The 13,330-nt window shown below is 36.6% G+C and overlaps 1 protein-coding gene across 2 annotated transcripts in view; it reads left to right on the top strand.

Moving 5' to 3' along the window:
* The first annotated feature begins 5,942 nt into the window (after positions 1–5,942).
* Positions 5,943–13,330, top strand: part of RAB3C (RAB3C, member RAS oncogene family) — a 291,280-nt gene continuing 283,892 nt past the window's right edge. Inside the window, exon 1 of one of the 2 annotated variants that reach the window (XM_011942905.1) lies at positions 5,943–6,156. In XM_011942905.1, the coding sequence (XP_011798295.1) occupies positions 6,139–6,156 (18 nt within the window). In that variant the 5' untranslated portion in view covers positions 5,943–6,138. Of the gene's footprint in view, positions 6,157–6,783; positions 6,977–13,330 lie in introns of those variants that run through there. The other variant, XM_011942904.1, reaches the window with a different exon arrangement.

Genomic DNA, 13,330 nt, shown 5'->3' with positions numbered 1-13,330 from the left:
GATATTTGTTGACAATTAATTAAAGCAGTAGTGGAATTGCTCATATTAGGAAATAAAAGCAGTGTAAGAGGAAAGGTATTAAACATAGAGGTTATAAAAGAGTCCCATTAAAATGTGATGATAAAAGTAACCATCCCTCACTGGATAGTCCCGGTGATGACATGGATGTGGAAGTTAAAGGCGGGGTTGGGGTGGGGGATGAAACTGGTTTGGAAAATACTCTTTATGGTGAATATATACACATATTTTCTCTTTACCAAACTCAATAGGGTAGTGAACACATATTATTCAAAGAGAACAAGAAAGATCTGATTTTACATTCTGTTTTACCTTGGTGACCTCCTGAAGTTATTTTCTTTGACTCTCAACTTGCTCATCTTTAAAATGGGGGGATGCAGGGGAAATATGCTGATGTCTCCTGGTTTGCCTCCTTCTCCCTTCTCTACACAGCTCTGTCTTAGGAGGCTGAGTGTCTGGTCTGCATCAACAGACTCGGAGGCTCTGGATTCTGATCGGGTTCAGCCAATGGGGAGTCAGCAGGAGACAGCCGGTGGGAGTGTTGGTAATTTCCTTCTACCATAGACTCCATTTTCAACAGCTTTTTCAGTAGATTCTGTTTTTCATGGCCTTGACCCTTCTGGCTAGAACTTCTCACTAGTTCTCTGCTGCTTATATTCCCAGGGTGCTCTACTCGCCCTCTGTGTTTCCACTAACACTGCTCATGGTAAATAGTCTCTTTATTAAATTCTCTACAAATTACCCAGTTTGACCATGCCCTCTTTTCCTGTTAATACAGAAGGCAGTCATAATTACTTCTTGCTAGTGTAAACATTAATTTAAACCAGTGAAGTGTCTAGCACAGCCCTGGTATAAAGTAAGTATTAGATAAGCACGACTTTCACACTCTCCTTCTCCTTGTACTTTGGCCTTCTTAAAGGCATGATAAAGACATGATATTCATCTATGGTACTAGGGAATTTGTGTTTAGTGTGACTTTTAAGAGTTTAATAAGCTTCTATGTGAAGAGGCTTTTGTTACTATAAAGGAAAACTATTTTTTATGTAGGGTTCATTACCTAATAAATCAAGAAAATGCATGTTCCAAAAATCATGACTATATAAAGCGTACTTCAACTATAATTGTTTGAACTAGAATTAAATGAGTACTTTATAATGATATGCTATCCTTCTCTAAGAAACACATATATACTCAGACTATAAACAAGCTAAAGGAACAGATAGAAAAAAAAATAAGTTGTGAGTGGTCATATTTATTTGACACAGATAATGCTTTGTGGACAAAATATTGCCTACAAAAATTTGTTTTGAGAATGACTAATAATTCTAATTCAAGTTTCTTATGAGTTTGGTGCCAAGAAGATTAAATGAAAATGTGCTGTGACAGAATGGCTATTGAGAAATGACGGAGTCGTTTTTGATTTTTGGGTTTTTATTTTTTTGGTTTTTTTTTTCTGTAGGGAGTTCATGGAAGAATGAAAGATATTCCCTTTTTGCAGTAATGATGACCAGGCTTCTGATCCTTCTGTCCAGGAAGACTTACCTTCCTGATGTAGCTAAGAGCCAGAAAGAGAAGCAAACCACTATGAATGGTATGCTGGAGGGAATTTCCCATATACATCTTTGTTACTAAAGGTTTAGGTCCATGTAAATAATTAAACTGTATTTCTCAAGGAGAAAATTAATCAGCAGATGTACTGTGATTAAAGAGGTGCCCTATGAGGTTGATAGAACCCTGAAACCAGGAAGGTGGTGAGATTTATGGTTTTCAGAAGCAGAGGCGGGGGCTCATCAGAATGCACAGCCTCTGAAGTGGTAGAGCCTCCATGGTGATGCTTGCCTGGATGCGGTAGGTTGCAACAGTGGTCACATTCTCCATATCTTCCTGTATCCAAGTTTTTTTAAAATGTGATTTTGAAGCTTCTTCCATCAAGAATTGAAGTCTATTGTTCCATCTTTTGAATCTGAGCTGAGTTATGACGTCTTCTGGCCAATACAATGCAGCAGAAATTTTGCTATGCTGGTTCTGAATCTAGGCTCTAAGAGGCCTTGCATGTCTCTGATTTTTCTCATGTAACCTTACAAAGCTGCCATGTATGCAAACCTGAGATACCCTGCTGGAAGATCAGAGACATATATAACTGTTCCTGTCCTATTCCCCAGCCAACAGCCAGACAATCTGCAAGAAGCAGAGCTGTTTCGCTGACTTCTAGCTGTCAACATGACACAAATCAAGGCAGAAAGAGCTGCTCGGGAAAGCCCAGGCCCAATTGTCAACCCACAGAATCATGAACTAAAAACGTGGCTGTTTAAATTACTAAGTTTTGAGGTTGCTTGTTGCATAGCAAAACTAACTGATACACTATGTGCCTGTGGTCTTCGGACTTCGATCAGGATCTCTGTGGCTTAGCTTCGCATGAGGAGAATGGAGCTACCTGCATGCAAATGAGCCATGTTGACCTGAAAAGAGCCATATTAGCAACCATCAAAGATGAGAGACATACCTGGCATCTACCATTTTCCCATCCAGCCTATGCTTCAGGGTTCTTATGCCATCTAAGGAGAAAGAAGAGACAAACTCCTATGTTACTTCTGCCAAATCAGTTGATACTGGATTTTATGACCATCTTAACATGTGGATGGTAGTGTTAAATTTAATTTTAATTAGCAAAAATAATAAAATTTTGGTTCTATAGCTTAATTAATATGTTGAAATTTTTAAATAATAAAATTTAAAATATTTTCCAACACCTTATTTGAAGAAGAAAGTATAATCAATTATCCTTAGATCTTATACCCTGTTTCTCAACCAGCAAAGGAGAGATAACTATCAGATTGCATATCTTTCTGAATGAGGTATTTGACTTATACTTTAATGTTTGGTAATTTTAATGATTTCTTAGTAAAAGTATGGTCAAGTTATGAGACAGCAAATAAGTGCCCCCATCCAAAGTAGTGATTGTTGAAATATTATATATTTACAAAGAACTCTGGACTGGAAGTCACATGAATTGTATATTAGTTCTGTTTCTGATGATAATTAGTGTGATGCTATGAGTCATTACTCACCTTTGGGTCTTTATTTCTTTATCTGCAAATTAAGAAAGAAGAACAAAATGATCTTTAGGTTCCTTTGAAGATCTTCTAGTCTATGTCTCTCATTCTACATTTATAATCAGATGATCTTTTTGAACATATTTAGGGGTACAATGTGCTTTCCCAGAGAGTATCATTGATCTGATTACTCTTTCCTATAAGTCTTTAAAGCAGTTACTGATAAGAGTGGATAGGCAGCTAATCAGGCACTGTTCTGCCACTGATGTCTTTTATTATTGTCATGTTACCAATTTATCTATCTGGTCTCCAGAATTAGTTTGTAGTCCCCTTAAGGATGAAGACGGTGTCTTGTCTTTTTGACCCTCCTCATTTTAAATTATAATAGATAAACCTAACGATAATGAAAATAGTTGATACACTTAAAATTTGATTATATTAGTAAATTGCAATATACTCTCAAAAGAGTTGTCTTTTTCCAATATTTGTAACTGCACTGGGTGACTTGTGGGGCTTTAGGTAGGTTATTTCACTTTTCTGGGATCTAATTTTGTACCCAGAAAATGGAAGAAATAAGCTATATGATCTGTAAGATCCCTTCTTAGTGTACTAGTCTTTTTAAAAGGCTATGGAAGGGCCAGGTGCGGTGGCTCATGCTTGTACAGTACTTTGGAAGGCCGAGGCAGGAGGATCACTTGAGGCCAGGAGTTTGAGACCAGCCTGGTCAACACAGTGAAAACCTGTTTGTAACAGAATTTGTGATTTTCACCTGGGCACATGTCCACTCAGAATAAAGATCACATTTTTCAGCCTCCTTTGTAAAAGTTATGGTCATAAGATTAAGTTTAAGGAACTGGAATATAAGAGCAGTGGTATACATAAAGTGTTGGAGAAATGCTCTTCACCTTTCCTCCTTCCTGCTAGTTGGAATGTGGATGTAAGAGCTGGAGCTCAAGCAGCCATTTAATGACCTTAGGAATGAAATTCGTGGATGGTGAGCTGATTTCAAGCAAAGCTACTGTGCTCCTGCTCTGATTTTAGATAGTCAGCTTCAGTCCACTTTTCTTGGTTTATCTGACTCCTGACTAGATTTTTTTTCCTCTTTGCACACCTTAAATTCTCAACTAAGGCACTATAAACAGGACAGAATTAAGTCCCCCCCAATGTTTTTTTTTTAAAAACTCCAGGCTTAAACTAAATTTTCATGGGTTCTTCCACAAATAAAAGACATACTAAAAAATCTGAAGATGTATATAATTTTAGTGAAATGTTGAGAAGGCATAAACTTCTCAAAGAATAGTAATTTTGTAAGGTAAATATTTATAATGTTTAAATATGTTCTATATCAGACTGAGAATTTCAGAGAATTTCAGAAAGTGATGATAGTACAAAAAACACAGTAAGTTGTTCTGATGAAAGGCAGGCTCTAAATAGCTAAGCAAATATTATTAAATGCCAAACAATTATATACATTTAAATGTCAGGATTATTTTGCTGGCATTTCTCTTGAAAACAATTTTTAAAGAGATGCATCTTAAGATACATCTTAATTTTTAAAATTGCAGAAGTCGTACTTCTAATAAGGTGCTACTGTGATACATATTGATATTGGATTTCCTTTTAACTTTCCATTTTGTTATTAGCTAATTTACATGAAACTTCTCTAAGTATCAAACAACTCTCAATTATGAGGTTTATATTTTTAAATGTATGCCTTTTTTTTTTTTTTTTCAGATGGGGGTGTCTCACTATGTTGCCTAGGCTGGCCTCGAATTTCTCGGTTCAAATGATCCTCCTGACTCAGCCTTTAGGGTAACTATAACTGCAGGCACACTCCACCACACCGGGCTTAAATGTATTTTCTGAATAGTTATAAAAACTAATTACCTAGGTGATGTTGCATTACATTCTCACTAATTGCAAGATTAGAAGACAGATTATAGAGTTGTTAAATAATACAATCAACTAAAATTATGGAAATATTGAATATGGTAGGTTCCCAATATGAGACTGTTGCATTATTGAGTCCATACCATGACACTTTTGAGGCTTGCATCTTTGGAAAAGTGTTACGCATAGATTCGTTTAAGACAGTGTTTCTCAGATTATGGCAAGGGAATCACTTGCATCTGAATTTCTGGGGTGTTTATTTAAAATGCTAATTTCCAGACCTCTCAAAAGATCTAGTGAATCAATCTCTACCTGTGGCTTAAAAATTTTAACTTTAACCTCCGTCTCAACAGATTTTCAAGTACATTTAAGTTTTAGAACCTCTGTTCTACTGCTACAACGAAGTTTAAAGCTGATTCCAGTTATTCCTTTCATACATCCATGCCAATATCACAATCATTCCTTTTTCACTCTGTCTCCATTATAATTTTGACTTCATGCCAAGGCAGGGCTCATTTGCTGGATGATCAACATTTACTTTTAAGTAGAGAGGGCTGTCTCTAGATAGTTACGGAGCACATGGATAGTCAAACCTATCAGTCAACTGACAGGAAAAGGGTAAGCCTAACAAAAGTACAGTTCCTAGATTTCAAAACCATTTTTTGAACTAATCTGGGAGGAATATAGTTGTAATATAAGGAATGACTTTGTGTTAAAGAAAGGACAGGATAACTTGATAGAGGTCTCCCATCTCATTCTGTGACGGTGCTTTTGGGTTCCAGTGATGAATGTGTTCATTTCACGTGGCTTGCTCTGGGTAAATAACCCAGTGCCCTCTCAGCTCTGCAGCCCGCGGCCAGCGGCTGTGTGTGCGCGCTAATGACGGCGGAAGGTGCCTGGGGGAGGGCTTGGGGAGGGGCCGCCCAGCGCTATCGCGCCCCTGGCACTTCCTAAGAGACTCAGCCTTTTCTCTGCAGCTGCCGTTTTCCCTCTAGAGGAAAGAAGCCCTCCATCGAAATCAGCTGTCTTCTCCACGTCCCTCCTTTTTCTCTCCGCCAGACGCCACTCCTACCCCTTCTATTGTGTTGTGCGTTTTCATTTTAGCCCCGCTTCCTACGTAGAGCCCTAACCTCCTTTGTAGCGAGGTCACTTGAGAATTTCCGAACCTCGAGTTGTAATGGAGCTGTATGGAAAGGTAAGCAGGCGAAGGGAGTTCCTCAGGGGTGCTTAGCCAGAAATCTCGCTTTCACGCACTTTGGTGTGCGGATTGTGTGTGTGACTGTGTACGCGCGCGCGACTTCTCAATGCAATTATGCGGATAAACCACTTTCCTTATGTGCGTACCATTCATCGTCTTTCTCCCCCACGTTTGCTGAATGAGACTGTAAAACTGCCCCACTCTGCCTAAGGAAACGTAGAAACTTTCCCGATTCAGATGGGGAGGGGGTAGGGCGGAGAGTCCCAGAGACCAGCTCTGGCTTCGTTTGCATTGGAAATTAGCACGAGGTAGTGTTGTTTCCTAATCAGGAAATCACAGTCTACTCCCGAAGGCGATAGTTAGCAAAGAAAAATCTCCAGCTGAGATAAGCTGGGGTCACATCCGCCTGCCCCTGGCGAGGAAAACGGCAGGGGAGACTGGGAGAGGTAACCCAGGAGCGTTTCGAAAGGAGTAGGGAGGCTCCGCGGCCGAGCCGGACTGGCGGATCGAGCCTGTTTAAGAGTTTGCTTGCTTGCCGGGAGGTGTAGTTCACCGCTCGCCTGTTTGCTGGGAAGCCCCGCAGGGCGAGACTACAGCTCCCAGGAGCGCACGGGGCTCCCCGGCAGTACGCGTGTGCGGCGCCAGGAGAGGACAGCTCCGGTGCTGATGTTGGAGCCGGTTAGCGAACCCCAAGAGTGCTGAGTGTGGAGCGGGGAGCGCGCGGACTGTGCACGCTTGACCGGAAGCCCGGACCAGTGCTGTCCTAGCCAGAGAGAAAGGACATTTGTCAACAATGAGACACGAAGCGCCCATGCAGGTGGGTCCATAAAGAAAGAGTGGCCTCGGGAGGAATTGAAAGAGATGCTTTCCCCCCTTGCTCCGCGCACAAACAGTTCAACGTAAGGGAAGGTCTAGGCGGCCACCCGCGGAGATGCGGCTCTGTGACAAGACCCTGGGAACAGAGTTGGGTTTCTTTGCGCTCTGTGTGGCTGTGATTGGGGCTGTCTTGATGAGGGATCGAGCTATTCGCAATCTGTCTAGGCTCTGTAATGAGGATAAGAGTGTTTGTCTAAAATGAAAACCCAAGCAAACAAAAGTCAGAGGAGCATGCAATCTCGTGTTGGCATTGATCTCCTCTCCTGGCGTCCGGGGTTTGAGATCGCGGTGAAAACTCACGGATTTAAGGCAGATAGATCAGATTCGGGGTTGAAGGCTCCCCACTGGAGTCGGCATAGAGCGAATTCCGCTTGGTTAAGGGCGCATTAAAGAAAGAGAAGCCAATGTTAGGCTCCTCAAAGTCCCGTTTCTTCAGTTAGGCTCCCAGTATCAGCAGAAAATAGCAAACACATCGGGGCTTGGCATATCCCTGAGCTATGCCAGCATCACTGTCCACACAACTGGTTTACTCTGTTTTGGAGACAGCCCCCTCTGAGCTTTCTTGTGTTATGTGCCCATTTGTTCTCCGATTCCCCATTTCAGTCACATTCTTAGGTTTGTTTCCTTTGAGAAATGCAAAGGACTCCGGTGCAGAAGTAACCTCTGCTTAAACATCTTGCTTAAGTTTTGTTTTTAAGTAAAGACGAGTGATAATTCTCGTCTCTTATGTACTACCAGTTAACGTTAAACATCAGCTTGTGTTTATTAATCAAACAGTGATCCTACTGTGTAACAGAAAGGCATTTTATGAATGGGATTGAGAGGAGAATAGAAAACATCATTTGGAATGTGCTCTCTCCTGAGAACCCACCTCTGTTGCCAAACCCAACAGTATAAATATTTGACATTAATTCGGGCTTCAGCGTTTCTAACTGGTTTCTTCATGAATCAAGGACTTTAAACATATGCTTCGATTTACTTTTAATTTATTTTATGGGTTATGTATATTAAGAAACCCTTACTGGACTGTTAAATTAAAAATCTATGGAATTTAATTGTTTGTTGGGGGATTATATAAGGGAAGTCCTCAAATTACCTATGAGTTATTGAAAATTTGATTTGTGCCAGGGAACAGTGGCCCCTTTGTGTGTCTTCTAATACCTCTATTTGTGACTTAGCTTTTCGTTATAGACCTGATGTGAAAAGAATCTGAACAGACAATAAAGGTACAGGCTGTTGCAATCAAGATATATTGGTTTATGATAATTTTCTATTACTGGAGATACTGCCAGGAGCCAACTGGCTAAATTAATCATATATGATTATAAGTAAACATTAATTGTAGACTTTAAAAGTAGATCGTTACACTTCACTATGTATATGTATATGAAAACATGTACATCTTAAATTTACACAATAAAAAAGATTTCCAAGAATTTTTGACAAATAAAGTAGGTTGTTAATAAAATCAGCTCTATATATGCACTGATATTTTTCAATCAAAATAAATTACGAAAAATTTAACCACACTATATATCACACTATATATTAATTTTGCTTTCCTACAGGAGTTGCTTAGAATATTCAGAAAGGTCATTAAAATATTACAGAACTGTATTAATATTTTAGGAAATAGTTAAAATTATTTTTTGTGTTCACCAACTATGTAGTAGGCACTGTGATTTTCTATTTTAGTCAAAACTTTAATGAAGAACTAAAATAAAAATTAGGTAAAATGAAATTAATTTGTTTGTGGATGGAGTTATTGTCATATTTATCATGTATTTTTAAATCATTGGAATAAGTTTTTGAAATTTAAAATTTCCAAATGCTGTCATGAGTAATGTACGTTTTAGGAAATCAAAGACTTTTTTAGCATATTTAATTAAAGCACATACATTAATTCAATTTAACTAATAAATTGTTGTTATGGTGACCCCATCTCCATTATTATCAATTTTCGAAAATATGTAATAATAGATAGGATAAAAACTATAAGCTTACTCTGAATATTTTAAAGTAACAAGTAATGTTTCAGCACTGATATTTCTGAATGGTAATCACATTTCATGTGACTTTGATATATGACAATTCAATAAGATAAATAGTTGACTTTTTTTTTCATTTAAAGACTGAACCACATCATCATTTTAAATGTATGTCCCAAATATTTTTTTACTTAGGTCTGTAGAAGATGGCTCACAAGCAAAACCTCATTTTATGGTTTCATAAAATAAGAGATTTCTTCTCTGCTTTTAAAAATATTTAGTTCATTTGTTGATGTGAAACAAAATGAGCTTTTTAATGTATTTGCTTATTTCCCAATTTACTTCTTATATTTTCTTAAAGAAGCCTTTTAAAAATCATGTAAGGTCTTTTAAAAAGCATTTGATGTATCTATATAAATAACTTGGTGTTCTGTTCAAGGTAGTTATCTTTGATATGTGCATATTTTATGAAGCGTATTTCTTTCTGAATTGAGGGAAAATGAGGGTTAATTGTTTTTTATAGTAATTACTAAAATAATATACAATGATAATCTCTGACATCTTTATTTCCTTTCTAACCTAAATAACCAGGAATAGCATTTGGTAAGTGTCCCAAGTGATAGGCTTAGCACTCTAATGCAGGAGCTGGTCATTTGTGTCTTCTCATTCAGTGTATACATAAATCCTGAGGGCCAAATGAGATGAGAAATAACAGTTCTCATAACTTGAGGACAAGACTCTGGTTAACAAATTGTCATTTGATTCAGGAGCCACATTGAACAAATTCTAGTTTATACAGTGCCTTGCCTGTGCCAAGCCCCGTGACTTAGATTTCATTTTATTTGTATGTATGTATAAAACAATTTCTATATGTATAAATAATATATAACAATCATATGTGTGTTTGGATATATTTTACAAAAATATTTACAAATATATTTAAAAATCCTAGCAGTCACTTTTACCCTAATTATAGGCATGATCACTTGAACTTATTAAAACTAAATAACTTTCCTACTAGGATAGAGTAAAATTTCTGTCAGATCTCTCTGTCTAGAAAACCCATGTTCTTTCCTCTATTACTTTTGATACCCCAAGAAGATATAAATTGGTGGTGTAAAGAATGAGATAGCTATTGATATAATTTGAGTCATTCATTTGGTTCAGAAGAAAGGAAAATTGGCCCTGTCTTCTTTTTATAAAATAAACTTGCATAAACTAAACTGAATATTTGAAAAGGGCCAATGTTTTAAAAATGGCTTACTTCTATCTATTATAATTTCTAGCAGGTTCACGTACTCTCTTACAGGACCAAAGTGGAATTCATTGTCTCTGACTAAATGCTTACTTTTCCATTTTGTTATCCACAAGCTTTTGGGGTCACTTCATAAATGCAGTCTTCTAACTATTGAGGAAAATTCAAAGAAATATATCTACCCAAAGCATGGGGCAGAGTGCCAAAAAAATTGTTTGACTAAAGATGAGGAGGATTGAAGAAGGACTATAGATGTAGGCTGAAGATGAAGTGGAGCTAAAAACTATTAGTTATTTATTAAAGTTAGCCATGCTGTACACAAAATCAAATTGCAAAGAATTAAAGTCTAAATATCACTGTTTTATTTGGCTATGGAAAGTACATGGCATTTTTGTACTTCATTATTGTTGAATTCCTAACTATATCCATCCTCAGTGATCATCCCTCTATCTTTCTGAGAAATGGACATGTAGTCCTCATCCTTTACAGAAACAGAAAATCCGTAATTGACTTTAGAGAAATGAGAAATTCTTCCTTGCTCCATATGGGTTAATTGCTCAAGTATCCACTTTTCTTCTGTAAAAGGAAGGGGAGGATAGCAAGGAAACGTAACCTATGCAAAAATTCACTTTTGTGGTATAAGAATGTTTTTCTATTGAAACTGCAAAATTATCATAATTTTCTGCCACCATTCTAAGCTTATACTGGAATTGGAAAATCCTTTCTTCACCATGATATTCCAGGAAGGAAATGTATGTTTATGCTGAAGAATAGGTTTTCTTGAAACTACTCTTGCCCATTCAACTCACTAAGTACAAGCAGCTGGGCCACCTCAAAAAAAAGTTCTTATATAGATTAAAGGTTTTCCAACTGTTTTCCCCTTTTTTTAATTAACGTGGCTCAGAGGTTCTGTGGGAATCATCTTAGTAGGTCAGTCTATTACCAAGGATACTACAGCCTGTGAAGATTAAATCTTTGAGAATTATTCAGAATTACATAGATCTTTAGCATTTTTCATTCATTAGTTATAGTTTTTTTGATAATATTTATATACATTGAAATGTACAAATCTTAAGTGAACAATTTAATGAATTTTGACAAATGTATAAATCTGTGTAACACACACCACTATAAAGATATAGAACATTTCTAATCACCCCGAGTGTTCCTTCATGGTTTTTCCTAATCTACCTATGCAGTAAACTTTTTTGGTGAGACTTGAACTTGAGATCCCTGGGTTCTCCTAGACAGACTGACCAATCACGGCTTAGCTGTGGGATTTTCCTGTGTCTCCTCTCTCACTCAGCCCTGCAGAATGACTTAACCATAAAAGAGTTTGATTTGTTCTAGAACTTTATATAGTTCTGTAGAACATGCAGTATGAACATACTGTGGAACAAAAAAATATTTTCTCGTTTGAGTCTGGCTTGTTTTGTTCAGCATAATGCATGTGAGATTCATCCATGTTGTTGCATGTTTCAATAATTCATTCCATTTTATTGCTGAATATTATACTTTTAAAATCAATTTACTATACTTTTAAAATTTATTATCCTGTTTGTGAACTTGGAGGTAATTTCTAGTTTGGGGATACTATGAATAAGGCTATAAATGTTTTTTCTATTGTTCTTTTTTATGATAATATCTTTTCACTTCTCTTGGGTAAATACCTAAACGTAAAATTTCTGGGATAAATGTTTTTTCTATTGTTCTTTTTTATGATGTATTAAGCTTTATAAGAAACAATCAAATATTTTGCCAAAGTGGGAGGACCCGCAATTCTCACCAGCAATGTATGAGAGAGTTTTAGTGGCTCCACATCTTCAACAACATGTAATGTCAATGGTCTTTTTAGTTTTGGCCACTTTAATGAGTGTTTTCTGGTATCTCATTATGATTTAAATTTGAATTGTCCTAATGATGAATGGTTTTTAGTGTATTTTTATGTGCTTATTGGCCATTTATATTATCTTCCCTTGTGAGTAGTGTATTCTAACCTTTTATCCATCTGGGGGATTTGTTTTTATTGTTTAGTTGCAAGAGATCTTTCATCTTCAATTTAGTCCTTTGTCAAGTCAGATAGATATACAGATAAAAGTTTTTCCCATTTGGTGGCTTATATATTCATATTCTAAATAGTGCCTTTTGGTGAGGATTTTTTGAATTTTGATGAAATTTAGGTTAATTAATTATAGGTGGGGTCTGTTTCCAGCCTGATCCGTTTGTCCTGACTCTGTGTCCTGAGGCCTTGCTATATTTATTTCTAGTTTTTTTAAGATTCCATAAAAATTTCAACATAAACTATCATTATTTGCAAATAGAGATAGTTTATTTCTTCCTTTCCAAAGACTTTCTTTTTTTCCGCATATCTTATTGAATAGAATAGAGCAGCCAGTACAATATCGAGTAGATGTGACGACAGCGGACATCTTTATCTTGTTCCCCATTTTAGGAGGGAAGGCTTTCCTTTTTTTTACTATTAAGTGTGAAGCTAGCTATAGGGTTTTGTTACTATGTTTTTTTGTTTTGGTATAGATATTATTTATTATATTGAACAAATCTGATTTCTCATTTGATGGGAAAATTTGTTTTTAATATAAATGGGTGTTGAATATTGTCAAATGCTTGTTATACATCTGTTGATGTGATTGTGTGGTTTATCTACTTTAGTTTGTCGGATTACGTAGATTGATTTTTTTTAGCTAAACTGGCATTCCTTAGATAAACCCTATTGGTCATGATATATTGTCCTTTCTGTATATAGCTGGATTAAGCTTGATTATATTTTGTTAAGTATTTTTTTTTGCATTAGTCATGATGGATATTGGGCTATGATTTTCTCTTAATGCCTTCATGAAGTTATGGTATTGGAATTATGATTATAAAACAAGCTAAGAAGTATTCTTTGTCCCTCAGTTTTCTGAATATTTTTGTTGCATAAGATTAGTATATGTTGGTTTGTTAAATGTCTAATAGAGTTCACCAATGAAGCCAGTGGAGCCTGGAATTTTCTTTCTGAAAATTTTAAATAAGAGTTTTAATTTTTTTTTTT

This window comes from Colobus angolensis, unplaced genomic scaffold (genome assembly GCF_000951035.1).
Source record: "Colobus angolensis palliatus isolate OR3802 unplaced genomic scaffold, Cang.pa_1.0 Scaffold212, whole genome shotgun sequence".
NCBI classification, from domain to species: domain Eukaryota; kingdom Metazoa; phylum Chordata; class Mammalia; order Primates; family Cercopithecidae; genus Colobus; species Colobus angolensis.
This window is presented reverse-complemented; position numbering and strand designations above follow the sequence as displayed.